A 14,467-nucleotide genomic window follows, 5' to 3' on the forward strand; every position below is an offset into this window, starting at 1 on the left:
GCAATGTGACCTCTAAGCCTCTACATCTGTAAAACTAGGGGGACTGGGGAAATAGTAACACCTGTGTCTTGAGGTTCCTTTGAAGATTCATTATAATATCGTGATACACCAAGCACCGATTAGGTGCTCAACAGATGACCTTCCAGATCCTTGCATTATCAACTCCCTTGGCCCAGTTCTACCCCTATCTGCTCTACTTTCTAGATCAGTCACCCCCACCATCCCCAAGTCCCCCCCACCCTAGCGGGCGTGTCACTTCCTCCTCCGCAGCCTCCCAGAGCAGTACACAAAGGCTGCCGCTGCCGCAAGAGGAAAGGCTGCTTTGCTCCCACCTGTGAGTACCAGGGCACCAGCCCTCCCGCCTCTCCTTACTAGTCCAGGCCTCAGCTGGTTCCAGCCTCCTGGGGAGAGGGCTCTGACCCCAAGACACTCAGAATTCAGCTGAAGCTGGAAAAATGCTCTGAACCCCTTTCTGCATTCCTAGTTCCCCTGTCTTGTTCCTTCCTCCAGTTTCACAAGCTCTCCTCTCCACCTACTTCTGTTGCATCAGTTTCCCAAGAACGGGGCTGGAGGGAGGAAAAGGAGGCGAGGGTATGTATGAGTGCTATCATCTGAGCGCCTGCCTCCTGCGGAGGATTGTGTCAAGGTATTCCCCAGTGTTACCCCCCAGCCACCCCTGCTGCTTCAGGAGCTCACAGTGGGGGTCAGGGGTGCTACTCAGCTCAGGCCTCCTCTGTGGCAACTTAGCCACAGATCCCACACTCCCGTGGGACTGTAGCCCAGTGGCTCACCTGTCTTTCTTCCTGATGACTCCAAGTGGGCAGCAGCGGACTCTTTGACTTGGGAAGATCTGGATGGATTGGGAAGTAGCTCTGTTTCTCAGCTGCTGAGGGAATAGTAGGGTGTGTATTGCAGTCAGAACCGAGTCCAGGAATGGGACAACCATGATGGGGAGGAGGGAGGCTAAAGAAGACCTCCCTCCAAGGAAAGAGAAAGGGATTAGGTAGGGGCTCCTTGGGGAGAGGGCACTACTCTCGAAGACGATGGTGCATAGGTTGGAGGGAAGGACAGCAGCCCACCAAACATGGGGCCTGACCTGTCTCCATCCCTGCTCTGCCTCTAGTGCATGGTGTGACTCTGAGCAAGCCACTCACCACTCTGGAATTCAAGTTTCTATTCACAGAAAGAGGGAGTTGAAGTAGAAGATTCTGCCATGTTGTAGTTAGGATTGGAGAGAAAAAGAAGCAAAAGACAGGTTCGATTCCCAGTCAGGGCACATGCCTGGGTTGCAGGCCACGGCCCCCAGCAACCACACATTGATGTTTCTCTCTCTCCCCTTCTCCTTCCCTTCCCTCTCTAAAAATAAATAAATAAAATCTTAAAAAAAAAAAGAAGCAAAAGAGAACTGTGAAAGAAAGTGCAGAAGAGAAAAGCAGCAGATTAAGAGAAGTGGCAGGTTATGTATCCACAAGGAGGGGAGAACACGAGGGGGGCGATTAGGAGAAGTGGGTTGGGGAGGACTGTCCAAGAAGCCCCAGGGCTCCCTTTACAGGAGATGAGGGGGGCCTGAGGTTTCTGGGTTTGTCCTATCTGGGGAACCAGTGTACCATGGGGGCTCCACCTATGAGAGATGAGTCAAAAATGGGCTTTGTGCTTCAGTATCTCCAACCTCTCTGACCACAGACGTGCAGAGCAAGCAAGGCTGAGGTTACACTGAGGCTGAGTCCTTGGCTGGCCTCTCACGGGAGGGTGGAGCCTCTGTTATATATACATTCTACACTTGAGGTCACAGGTGGTAGGGAGCAGGACAGGGTGGCCAACGAATTGGTAACGCACCCCTTCTCCACACTCCATGCAGAGTATCAGAATTTAAGTCTAGGTCCAGGCAAGGAGGAGGCAGATGCCTCAAGTGGCAAAGAGTTAGCTCGCCTTTTTCATACACCACTGATGGGGATGTGAACTGGCATAGCCCCTGAGTATGTTGGCAATACTCAGCAATGTTACAAATGATACCTAGTTATTGACTTTACAAATCCTCTCCTGGGAATTTATCCTACAGATTCACTTGTGCACATGTGAAATAATAAATACAAGAATTTTTGCTGCGGCATTATTTACACTAGTGAACAATTAGACATAATTTATATCCCAATCATAAAGGACTGCAATACAATATATTCATGGAATGGAAAACTATATGGCTGTAAAAATGAATAAGGAAGTTTTTTATTTTCTTGGGTAGCAGGATCTCTAGGAAAAGTAGTTTTAAAAAAAGGTAAGATGTAAAACTGTGTAAAGTGTTCTACCATTTGTAGAATTCTATCATTTGATTCTTCCATTTAAAGAGTACATATACTATATATACACACATATGTATATATATGTTCATATTAGTTTGTATATATAAAACAATCTCTAGAAAGACTAGAAGCAACAAAATACAAATAAAATATGGTTCTTTGTTTGGAAACAGGTGGGTAAGGGCTAGGACTGGGAGACTTCTGTCTTATCTACCTTTGATTTTTTTATTATGGTAAAATACACATAAAATTTGTCATTTTAACCATCTTAAGTGTACAGGTCAGTGGCATGAAGCTCACAAGGCCGTGCAACCATACACTACCTAGTTTCAGAACTTTGTCTTCATTCCAAAATGAAATGCCCATTAAGCAGTTTCTCCCCATCCTTCCCCCACCCAGCCCCACACCTGCAAACCACTAAACTATTTTCTGTCTCTATGAATTTGTCTAGACAAGTTATTTCATGTAATTGGACCCATACAGTATGTGGTCATTTGTGACTGGTTTCGTTCACTCAGTATAATATTTTCAAGGTTCATCGATATTGTAGTATGTGTCAATATTTCATTCCTTTTTATGGCCAAATAATGTTTCATTATATGAATATACCACATTTTGTTTATCCATTCATCAATTGATGGATATTGGGTTGTTTCTACCTTTTAGCTATCAACATCCATTGTTTGAAAACCTGTTTTCAACTATTTTTTTAAAGATCTTTAGAGAGAGGGGAAGGGAAAGAGAAAGAGAAAGAGAAAGAAACATCAATGTGTGGTTGCCTCTCACACATCCCCAACTGGGGACCTGGTCTGCAATCCAAGCATGTGCCCTGACAGGGAATCAAACCAGAGACTTTTTGGTTCACAGGCCAGAGCTCAATCCACTGAGCCACACCAGCCAGGGCTGTTTTCAGTTATTTTAGGAATATACCTAGGAGTGAAATTGTCAGGTCATAGGTTAATTCTATGCCTTAATTTATTAAAGAATCACCAAACTGTTTTCCACAGTGGTTGTACCATTTTACATTCCCGCCAGCAACAACAAAAGTCCCATTTTCTCTACATTCTCATCAACACTTATTTTCTATTTTTCTGATTATAGCCATCCTAGAGAGTTTAAAGTGTCACCTCATTGTGGCTTTGATTTGCATTTCTCTGACTGCTAATGGCAATGAGCATCTTTTTATGTGCTTGCTGGCCATTTGTCTATCTTCTTTAAAGAAATGTCTATTTAAATCTTGTGCTCACTTAAAAAATAGGATTACCCTTTTGTTTTGAGTTGTAAGAGTTCTTTATATGTTCTGGATATTTATTAGATATATGATTTGCAAATATTTTCTTTCCATTTTTTTTATTGATTGATTTTAGAGAGAGAGAAAGAGGAAGGGAAAAAGAGAAACATTGACTCGTTGTCCCACTTATCTATGCAATCTCCGGTTGCTTCTTGTATGTGCCCTGACCAGGGACCGAACCCACGACCTTGGCGTATTAGGACAACAGTGTAACCAATTGAACTACCTGGCCGGGACCTCATATGCAAATATTGTCTCCTGCTCTGTGGCTGTCATTTCATTCTCTCTATAGTGTCCTTTGATGAACAAAAGTTTTAAATTTTGATGAAACCCAATTTATCTATTTTTTTCTTTTGTTGTTTGTGCTTTCGATGTCATAGCAAGAATCCACTGTCAAGTCCAAAATCATGAAGATTTACCTCTGTATTTTCTCCTAAGAGTTTACAGTTTAAGCACTTCCTTTAGGCCTTTGATTCATTTGCAGTTAACTTTTGTATGTGTTGTGAGGTAGGAGTCCCACTTCATTATTTTACATGTGGATATCCAGTTGTTCCAGCACCATTGGTTGAGGACTGTTTTTTCCTTGTCGAATAATTTGGCACCTTTGCTGAAAATTAACTGGCCATAAACGAATGGGTTTATTTCTGGACTCTCAATTCTATTCCGTGAATCTACACGCCTGTCCTCACACCAGCACCACACTGCCTTGTGGCATTGGGAGGTGTCAGTTCTCCTAGTCTGTTTTTTTTCAAGATTGTTTTGTTATCATGCAATTCCATATGTGTTTTAGAATCAGATTTTCCACTTCTGTAAAAAAAAAAAAAAGGCCACCGGCATTTAACTTTTTGATTTTTGAAGCATGGTGATGGATTGCCTATTTAAACTTTGAATTAATAAATAAATATTTTAAAATCAGAAAACGACCTTCTGTAGAGGTCACATCTTCAGGCCCGCTTTTTCCCACTCTAGATGCCCTTTGCGTAAAGAGAACATTTTACCACCCCCTACCCTTCCTTCCTCTGTTAGCCCAGACCTTGGAAAGTTCCTGTGATCTGCTCTTTATTCTACTTGCTACCACGTCAGTCACACAGCTAACCTTCCCTGCCTCTTTCCCTGCTCCCTCATCTGCTCCAGCTTTCTTTCTTCCCACTCCCACTCCCTGACTTCCTCCCTTACTTAGAGCCTCTGACCCTCTTCCCTTACATAGAATCCAAGATTATAAAAGCTACAAGAGCTGTCAATTGATTATTTAATGCTGTCACTTTACAGATGTGGAAACTAAGGCCCAGAGAGACTTTGACTTGCCATACAGGCAGCAAGTGACTGGAGCAGGACCAGAGTCTGGTCTGTTTCCTATGTGGCCGTATTCTCACTCTGGCTTGGAGTCTTGGAGAGCAGACCTGTGTGTAGACCTTAGTGCCTGCAGGCCCAGTCCCCAGACTCTTGGTTAGGCCATTTTCCCACCTTGGCTTCTTGAAGTCTGCACACAGGAGGGACAGGTCTTCTCCAAGGTCCCTACCACGGCTTGGTACTTGCTCCTTCCTGCCATTTTGAAGGAACTGCTGACTCCACATGGGGAAGTGAGACTCTGAGGGGAGATGAAAAGTTGGGGTAGAGTTTTGACAGTGACAACAATAGGCTACCTTTAGAGGTCCTCCATAATGACCTTTGTGTCCCCCTTTATATCCTATTGCAGACCATGGTCACTTTGTCAATGGTCCTTGTCTTCCTGCTGGTTCTGAGCAGAAGTGAGTGTGAACTTGACGCCAAGATATCACCCCCAGGGGAGGCCACAGAATGGAGGGATCCCGATCAGTCCCTGCCAGGATCCTGCCAGCCAGCCCCCTCCTGTCAGAAGTGCATCCTCTCACATCCCAGCTGTGCGTGGTGCAAGCAACTGGTAAACATGGGCCTGTGGTCTTTGAGCCACGTGTAGGGGTATGTGCGGCCCGGAGACATACATGTATGAGGGTATGGGCATGTGTGCGACTTTTCCTGGGTGCACTCTGCAGCCCTGTGTGAGGCTGACTGATTTTGTGCACATGGGACCCTTGTGTGTTTGTGTGTGTACAAGTATGTGCATACTGTGTATTTGCATATACATGGACAAGACTTGTGACTATGAGCTTAGAGGAAGTATGTTCTTGTTGGAACTCATTCTTGTGTATAGGTAGAGGGACCTACTGTACATGTATACATGTGAAAAAGTGTCAGCTTGGGCCGCTGTAACAAAATACCATTGACTGGATGGCTTAAACAACAGGAATTTGTTTCTCACAGTTCTTGAGGATGGAAAGTCCAAGGCACAGGTGTCAGCAGATTTGGTTCCTGGCAGATGGGCTACAGATAAGCTCTCTTGTGACTTCTGATAAGGCACTAACCCCAACATGAGGGTTCTACCCTCATGACCTCATCTAACCCTAAGTTCTTCCCCGAGGCCCTACTTCCAAATACCACCACATTGGGGGTTAATTCATAACAGAAAGTGCACGACTGGGTCTCTGGCTCTGGTGTTGGGGGTGGTGGGTGTGTTCTTAGGTGTGTGTCAGCCTGTGACTGGGAGGGAAGAAAGGAAGGAACTGGAAACCTGTGGGTTTGGGTGAAAGGCATGAGCTACCTCAGTGGCCAAGAAGGATCCTGGGGAGTGAGTGTCTCTCTGGCTGGTCAAACAGGGATGTTCTGTTTATGTCTTAAAGAGACAGGGCTCATCGAGTGACAGAACATGAAGGGTGCCTGAGATAGGGATGGGGTAGAACACTAACAGAAAAACGGAAAGTTAGATAAGAGTTGAGAGCAAACTCACTAGGAGGCAGAGCTACAGAGGTTGAGTAGGCCCAGGAGAAAGGCGCAGTGAATCTGAGAGGACCGGAAGACTCAGTCTGCAGTAGGCACAGGGCAGAGGTGCCAGGTGGGTGCTCTTGGGACAGTGTGGTATATGTCTGCCTCCCCCAATCCCCAGACCAGAAGCTGGCACCTGGGCCAGCTGAGAAGCCACTCTAACCATTTCCTTCCCCTGTGGCTTCCCCACCAGTCCCAGGGGTACCAGACATATTAAGAGGAATAGGGTTTCCTCTACTGTCCCTATCCTTTCCTCTTCTCAGAAACTGTGGGTCTTAGCCTGCTCCCCTTCCCACTTTGGCCTGATCAAGCAGAGGATGTTGGACTAGGAGACAGGGCTCTTCCTTTTTTTTCTTTTCTTTTCTTTTCTTTTCTTTTCCCCCCTCTGTCCCTCTGTGTTTGTCTCTCTCTCTCTTCCTCTCTCTCTCTCTCTCTCTCTCTCTCTCTTTCTCTCTCTCTCTTTTCAGTGAGGTCTCTGAGATTTTGAAGAGGAAGTCAGTCTGTGGTCCCATTGGGAGGGAAAGGGTAGGTGGCTGGGGGAAGAGGGCAGTGGAGATAAGGGAGGAGAAGGGAGGGTGCTATAGGAAGTGGGTTCTGACAAGAAAGAAATGGTCAGGAGTTCAAGCATAGCTGTAGAAAGGAGGAAGGGGAGGGAATCAGACAAGATCAAGGAGAGGAAGGGTTAGAAATGGCTAGGATTGCAGGCTTGGAGCAGGGCTGGGGTTGTGCCCGTGGTGGGGCAGGGGCAGGGGACTATGGTCAGACTCCTAATCCCTACCCTTGTGGTGCAGAACTTCACCGCCTCTGGGGAGGCAGAGGAACGACGCTGCGCCAGGCGTGAGGAGCTACTGGCTCGGGGTTGCCCCCCTGGGGAGTTGGAGGAGCCCCACGGCCAGCAGGAGGTGCTACAGGACAAGCCGCTCAGCCAGGGTGCCCAGGGTGAGGGGGCCACCCAGCTGGCACCACAGAGAGTGCGGGTCACCTTGCGTCCGGGTGAGTAAGGGTCAGTGGCGTCAGTGCAGAGGTCTGGGCACAGATCACAGCTCGAACTAGCCCTGCTGATCCCCTGCTCCCCCACCCGCCCCTAGGGGAGCCCCAGCAGCTCCAGGTCCGCTTCCTTCGTGCAGAAGGATACCCTGTGGACTTGTACTACCTCATGGACCTGAGCTACTCCATGAAAGACGACCTGGAGTTCGTGCGCCAGCTTGGGCACGCCCTGCTGGTGCGACTGAAGGAGGTCACCCAGTCTGTGCGCATCGGTGAGTGCTGCGCTGCCCCTCCACCTGCCAGCTCTCTGCCTTTAACTTCAACCGCCGCCTTGGCCTTTGCCAAAGTCCTGGCCACATAAGGGCCCTACCTGCCCTCTTAGTTTTTAACGGGCCACAGGTTGCTGGCATCTCTTCCCAAAGACATCATCTTCTAGGTCAGAGCTGGAGGGGATTTGAGAGACTGTCCAGTAGGACCACTCATTTTACAGGGAAGGCATTTGTGGCGGAGACTCTGGAAAGACTGTGTTCAGACAGCTCCCAGGGTCCAGGCAGTGCCCTGGACCTACCAACTTGATTGTTGCCCTGATGCCAGTCTCAGCCCTGTATCTTTTGAACAAGGTCTAAATGTCACTGTCCCTTTGCTGCACATTCTGTGCTCACCTCTTTTCTGTTCACAATCCCTTCCTTTCCTTCATGCTGCTACTAGATCCTACACCCCACCTTCTTCCTCAGCTTTTGGGAACCCCCTGCCTGACCCTCACTGTGCCCTCCTCTTAATTTCTTCCATTCCCCACTTCCCTGAGCTGGTGGACTCAGCCCTTTGCTCCTGCCAGGTGCTGGGCCCCTGCCCCCTAGCACCTCATGGCTCCCATCACTCCTCCAGGATCATCCCCTACTCCCCATGGTTTCCTCCCTTCCTAGTCCTCAGCAGTGGCCCTTCCATCCCACTGCTGCTGTTCAGGGACTTCTGGCACAGTTTTCACACCTCCCCGCTTCCAGGCTTTGGCTCCTTCGTGGACAAAACGGTGCTGCCGTTCGTGAGCACAGTGCCCTCCAAGCTTCGTCACCCCTGCCCCACCCGGCTGGAGCGCTGCCAGCAGCCCTTCAGCTTCCGCCATGTGCTGTCTCTGACCGGGGATGCTGCGGCCTTCGAGCGAGAGGTGGGGCTCCAGAGCGTGTCTGGCAACCTGGACTCACCTGAAGGTGGCTTTGATGCCATTCTGCAGGCTGCACTGTGCCAGGTGAGGAGGTGGGGCAGGAACCTGAATCTGCAGGACTGTTTTGGGCCAAGACTGCCACCTACGGTTGTGCAGTACACAGTTCTAGGATGTGCCGTTTGTATCACAGTCACTGTAGTTTGCATATCTGTCTGGGCAACCTCCTAGTGAACTGGAGTGACATATCTGGAGGAAGAGGCATGTTTTTCTAATTCACAAGGAGGCCTCCACTACAGGGAAAAGCAGGGGAGCTGGAGGCAGGGGTATAGGCAAACTGACTCAGAACGAGGGTGCCCAAATCCTTGGCTCACTTTGCTGGCTAGGGTGGCTCAGGGCCACGCCCAAGTACACAGCCTACCCCCCACCCCACCCTAGGAGCAGATTGGCTGGAGAAATGTGTCTCGGCTGCTGGTGTTCACTTCAGATGACACATTCCACACAGCTGGGGATGGGAAGTTGGGGGGCATTTTCATGCCCAGCGATGGGCATTGCCACTTGGACAGCAATGGCCTCTACAGTCGCAGCCCAGAATTTGTGAGTCTCCACACTCCCTCAGGCCCTCCCCATCTGAGCCACACCTCCTTTCCTCCCGGGGATCCCCACGCCCAGCCTCATTCTCCTGACTGGTAATTGCCCTGCCATCTTCCCCAGCAGTTCCACCCCACACTGGTTAGACTCCCAAACCCCTCCCTCCCATGCCAAGCCTCCAGGGCTCCTGTAGCTGGTGGAACCCCAGCTCCTGGATTTCCTGGGCTGAGAGCACCTTGCCAAGTCGTGGAGGACCTGCGGTGCTCACTTGTTCCCGCTCCCTGTTCCAGGACTACCCCTCTGTGGGCCAAGTAGCCCAGACTCTCTCTGCAGCAAACATCCAGCCCATCTTTGCTGTCACCAGAACCACACTGCCTGTCTACCAGGTGAGAGCTGTCTGGATGTCAGGCCCTCCCACCCTGAGCCTTCCTCAAAGGCCCATTCTCCTCTCCCCTACATGCCCTCCTTCCAGGCCCCCAGAAGCCCATTTCTCTGGAGTTGTGACCCACCATTTCCCTTAACTTCTCATAATTCAGGAGCTGAGTAAGCTGATTCCTAAGTCCGCAGTGGGGGAGCTGAGTGAGAATTCCAGCAACGTGGTACAGCTCATCATGGATGCTTACAATGTGAGGGGCCAGGGTGGGGGGGAATGGTGTGGGCAGGCATTGGGAAAGGTGGAAAGGGGCCCTCAGGAGGGGTGGCAGAATTAAGAGGGAATAATCACTTTTTGGGCAACACTCCATAGCTCCAACCTGCAGTTTGCATATGGCTGTCATTAAAATAGTTCACTCACTCACTCAATCTTACTTACATTCAGAAATCTTAAGTGTCTGATTTGTGTAGAGAACAGAACCCAGCTCTGGGCAAGGAAGGAGTAATATCGATTGAGCTTTTATTACATGCCAAGCACTCTCCTAAGTGCACATTCTGTTGCTATCTCATCTGACCCCACTAAAACCCCTGCTTGGTAACTACACCACCCTTATTTTAGAGATGAGGACGCAGATACAAGGAGGCTAAGTGACTTGCCCAAGGTCACTCAGATAAAAGATAGAAGGGCTGGGATTTGCCCCCTAGTCAGTCTGTACATAAAGAATGTAACATCCGGAGCCTGCTTTCATTAAACATAAACAATTCAGATATTCTTCACAGGAACCACAGAATTTTATAGAGGGAAGGAACCATAAAAATTCCTAAGTGTTTCGTGGGTTTAGGCCTAATCTTTGTAACTAGACCACAGGCTTCTTGATGACAGGAGCCATGTCCTAAGACCATGGTCAGAAAATGTGAGACAGTATCATTTCCCAGTACAAAGTCTACAAGTGCCCCTTAGACCTTGTATGGACACAGGCTGAGTGTCCTGATTTGGGATTTGAAAACACAGCCACTGCACATGCACAGCGCCTGGCCAGCCCTGACCCCCAGCAGGCCCTTGCCACAGCTGCACTGAAATACTATTGGAGCCCTTGGATGCCCCTGTCCACCCCTCAAGTTTCTCATAGGTTCTTCCTCCATAAACACCTCCAGAGTAGGCAGAATGGAAGGAACCCCAAAGTAGGCTGAGGGTGGGTTCTGGAAGAATCTGGAATGGCTGAGCGGGCATGAGGTGGGGTCGGAGTCCCACCTTCATGTGGTTACTCATTCTCTCCCCACAGAGCCTGTCATCTACTGTGACCCTCGAACACTCTTCACTCCCTCCTGGGGTCCACGTATCTTATGAATCTCAGTGTGGGGGTCACGAGAAGAGAGATGGTGAGGCTGGGGACCGTGGCCAGTGCAACCATGTCCGAATCAACCAGATGGTAAGGCCAGTCAAGACAGGTGGAACGAAGTGGGCATGCGTGGGAAACTGAGGCAGGCATGACAAAGATGGCAGACAGGCACAGAGAACAATGCAAAAGCACAGGACAGTCCTCCATCCATCCGCTCTGAAGGACTTAACGAGAGGCTTCCTCAAGCATGTTGCTAGGAGATGTGTGTTAGCATGACCCTGTCCCTTAATTTCCTAAGGAGTGGGTTCTGGATGGTCAATGGGTTTGGTATGTATGCGTGTGTGCACACAGGCGCGTGTGATCTTAGTCTGATTTCAGCTCTTCCTGTCCTCAGGTGAATTTTTCAGTTACTCTCCAAGCTGCCAACTGCCTCCCAGAGCCCCATCTTCTAAGGTTCCGAGTTCTTGGCTTCTCAGAGGAGCTGACTGTGGAGTTGCACACTCTGTGTGATTGTAACTGCAGTGACAACCAGCTCGCAGCTCCCCACTGCAGTGACGGTCAGGGGCACCTACAATGTGGGGTGTGCAGGTGAGTGCCTCTTGTTTCCCTTCACCTATGTGGCTTCCCACAAATACAGCCCCTGTATTCCTCTTCCTTCCCTCTTCCACTGGCATCTCTAGGCAAGTTTTACCTAGACATCCCTAGACTGAATCCTGATTTTCATCTCAGATATGCTGAGACCTTCCCCTCCACCAGGACTCCCTTTGCTTTTACTCCTTGGTGCTTCACTATATTCCACATGCCTTCAGCCACTCATCTATCTTCAACTCTTGTGAGATCCTGGGAAAGACAGGTCAGGGGATGGTCGAACTGTCTGACCCACCTTTCACACCTCTGCCTTCCCCTCCCAGCTGTGTTCCAGGCCGCCTGGGTCGACTCTGTGAGTGCTCCGAGTCTGAGTTGTCCTCCCCAGATCTGGAATCTGGGTGCCGGGAACTCAACGGAACAGGGCCCCTGTGCAGTGGGAAGGGGCGGTGCCAGTGTGGACGCTGCAGCTGCAGTGGACAGAGCTCTGGGCGCCTGTGCGAGTGTGATGATGCCAGCTGTGAGCGACATGAAGGCATCCTCTGCGGAGGTACTTGGGAACTTTTGGGAGAAGGGTTGGGCCAGAGTGGCTCTTCCACGAGTATTTATGCTCTAGCACCTTCCAGGAACTAAGGGCAGGTATTAGAGATTCTGGTATTAAAAGTTGGAGCATGCACCAGCATACTTGAGGGAACTGGATGCACAGGACAGATCAGCTGTAAGCCTGTGATGTCCATTGTCTGCGAGGAATATGGTTGTCACCCTGTGCATGATTCTGCCCCAGGTTTTGGCCACTGTCGATGTGGCAAGTGTCACTGTCATGCCAACCGCACAGGCACAGCATGTGAATGTAGTGGGGACATGGATGGCTGTGTCAGTCCTGAAGGAGGGCTATGCAGTGGGCATGGCCACTGCAGATGCAACCGCTGCCAGTGCTTGGACGGCTACTACGGTGCCCTATGTGATCAGTGCCCAGGCTGCAAGACACCATGCGAGAGGCACAGGTGAGGCCTCAGATCTTGCATTTTGGGGGCAGGGGCACAGCGGGGCTCACTTAGCCACTGTCACCTGCTTGCTTTCCTGCACATGGAGTGGGTGGTAATTGCCCAGTTGGTAAATTATTGGCATACACTGCACAGGGACTGTGCAGAATGTGGGGCCTTTGGAACTGGCCCCCTGGCCACCAACTGCAGCATGGCTTGTGCCCATGCCAACGTGACTCTGGTTCTGGACTCTATACGGGATGATGGCTGGTGCAAAGAGAGGACCCTGGACAACGAGCTGTTCTTCTTCCTGGTGGAGGATGAAGTTGGAGGCAAGGTCATGCTGAAAGTGAGACACCAAGAAAGTAAGTGGGCAGGGATGCCATGGATATGCCAAATGGAGCCCTGGAAGTCTGAAGAGTAGGGACTCAGAGCTTAAGCTGGGAACCAGGCTAGGGGTTGAAGTAGAGGTGTGAATCCAGGCAAAAGTGGAGGTAAAAGGCCTACTGGACAAGGGTAAGGAACTGGGCACTGAAGATAACCCTCTTGGGTTCCCTTTGTTTTGAAAGGTAGGGCTGGGGAGGCTGGATGGGGCTGCACGCAGACTGTGGACAACTGCTGATCAACTCTATGCCCCAAAAGTCTGTGTTGTTTTACCCCCACAGAGGGAGCAGACCGCACCCGGGACATTGCGCTAGGCTGTGTGGGGGGCATCGTGGCAGTGGGGCTGGGGCTGGTCCTGGCTTACCGGCTCTCAGTGGAAATCTATGACCGCCGAGAATACAAACGCTTTGAGAAGGAGTGGCAGCAGCTCAAGTGGAAGCAGGTGAGACCTCACAGCCCACTGGGCTGGGTTTTACTTGCTTCCCTTGGTTAGGTCCTTTGCTCTGCTTTCCCACTGGACCCTCAGCCCCCCTCACCCTCGGCAGATCCTCCCACTGAGGCCCCACCACCCCTCACCTAGGTGTATGGGGCCTGTCCCACCCCTCTGCTAATATCCATAGGTTCCTGGGATCTGGCTCAGGTTCTAGGTTGGCTCTTATGACTAGAAAATAGAGTCCTGAGACTTTTCCTCATTATTTCCAACCTTTTCCCCCCAGGACAGCAATCCTCTCTATAAAAGTGCCATCACGACCACTATCAACCCCCGCTTTCAGGCAATGGATAGTAGTCCCCTTGCCTGAAAGGAGGTATGGATACTCACCCAGGGTTGTTCCTACTGGGAGGGTGGTGGGAGTTGGGGGTATGGGGTCTGTCAGGCAGCAACCCGGCAGAGGACTAACCACCATCTACTTCATTTTCAGAGTGACACCCTGCTGCCTTCTACTGCAACCTTGCTTCCCTCCCTCACAAGGACTGGGGGTCACCCCACTCACATATGAGATAAAGTCCTATTTCAGACTGCAGATGTCATTTGCTTTACCCCAAAGCCAAAGCAGCCCTTGCCTTTTGCCACCTAAGGGCAGGGAGAGGAGCTTAATCTTGAGTGTGTGGGAGAGCCACTATGTGGCTACCTGGGAAGCAGCTGGTGGGCTGGGAGAGTGAATTCCCAGCTAACGCTGGAGGAGCACAGAGCACACTCTAAGCAGCATTGTCTAGCCCTGGCTGGTATAGCTCAGTGGATTGAGCACTGACCTGTGAGCCCTGGGGGTCGCCAGTTTGATTCCAGGTGGGGGCACATTCCAGGTTGGGTCCCTGGTTGAGAGTGAGAGGCATCCACACATTGATGTTTCTCTCTCCCTTTCTCAAAAAAATAAATAAAATCTTAAAAAAAAAAATACACCGTTTTGGTTGCTGTTACCTAACCTCATGTCTTGTTTTGCAGGGTTTTTCCCTTGTAATCAGAATTTATACCTGTTTTTAATTCTACTTGCTGATCACCTATGGAGAATTTCTGAAGTAGCAATCTGTAGAGCACTGTAACTTGTAGGACGAACGGTTTTATTTGGGGGGAAAAAAGGAAGGCTTCATTGGCCCCAAACAGAAAGCTTCGCCAAAGAATATTCTTCTCAAAGATAAGATAG

The 14,467-nt window shown here is 49.9% G+C and overlaps 1 protein-coding gene across 2 annotated transcripts; it reads left to right on the top strand.

Annotated features, from left to right (window-relative positions):
* The first annotated feature begins 246 nt into the window (after positions 1 to 246).
* Positions 247 to 13,849, top strand: ITGB7 (integrin subunit beta 7). 2 transcript variants are annotated; one of them, XM_028532129.2, is made up of 16 exons: positions 247 to 334; positions 5,288 to 5,491; positions 7,221 to 7,422; positions 7,518 to 7,688; positions 8,418 to 8,659; positions 9,011 to 9,169; positions 9,454 to 9,549; positions 9,700 to 9,789; positions 10,819 to 10,965; positions 11,270 to 11,463; positions 11,787 to 12,010; positions 12,245 to 12,464; positions 12,600 to 12,808; positions 13,109 to 13,269; positions 13,544 to 13,633; positions 13,748 to 13,849. In XM_028532129.2, the coding sequence occupies exons 2-15, from the start codon at positions 5,291 to 5,293 to the stop codon at positions 13,625 to 13,627; spliced, it is 2,400 nt and encodes a 799-aa protein (XP_028387930.1). In that variant the 5' UTR covers positions 247 to 334; positions 5,288 to 5,290; the 3' UTR covers positions 13,628 to 13,633; positions 13,748 to 13,849. The 2 variants fall into 2 exon arrangements, with proteins under 2 accessions (XP_028387930.1, XP_035874839.1); XM_036018946.1 differs by lacking the exon at positions 247 to 334 and adding an exon at positions 388 to 646.
* The last annotated feature ends 618 nt before the right edge of the window (positions 13,850 to 14,467 follow it).

The sequence above is a fragment of the Phyllostomus discolor genome, chromosome 2 (genome assembly GCF_004126475.2).
Source record: "Phyllostomus discolor isolate MPI-MPIP mPhyDis1 chromosome 2, mPhyDis1.pri.v3, whole genome shotgun sequence".
Classification (NCBI taxonomy): Eukaryota; Metazoa; Chordata; class Mammalia; order Chiroptera; family Phyllostomidae; genus Phyllostomus; species Phyllostomus discolor.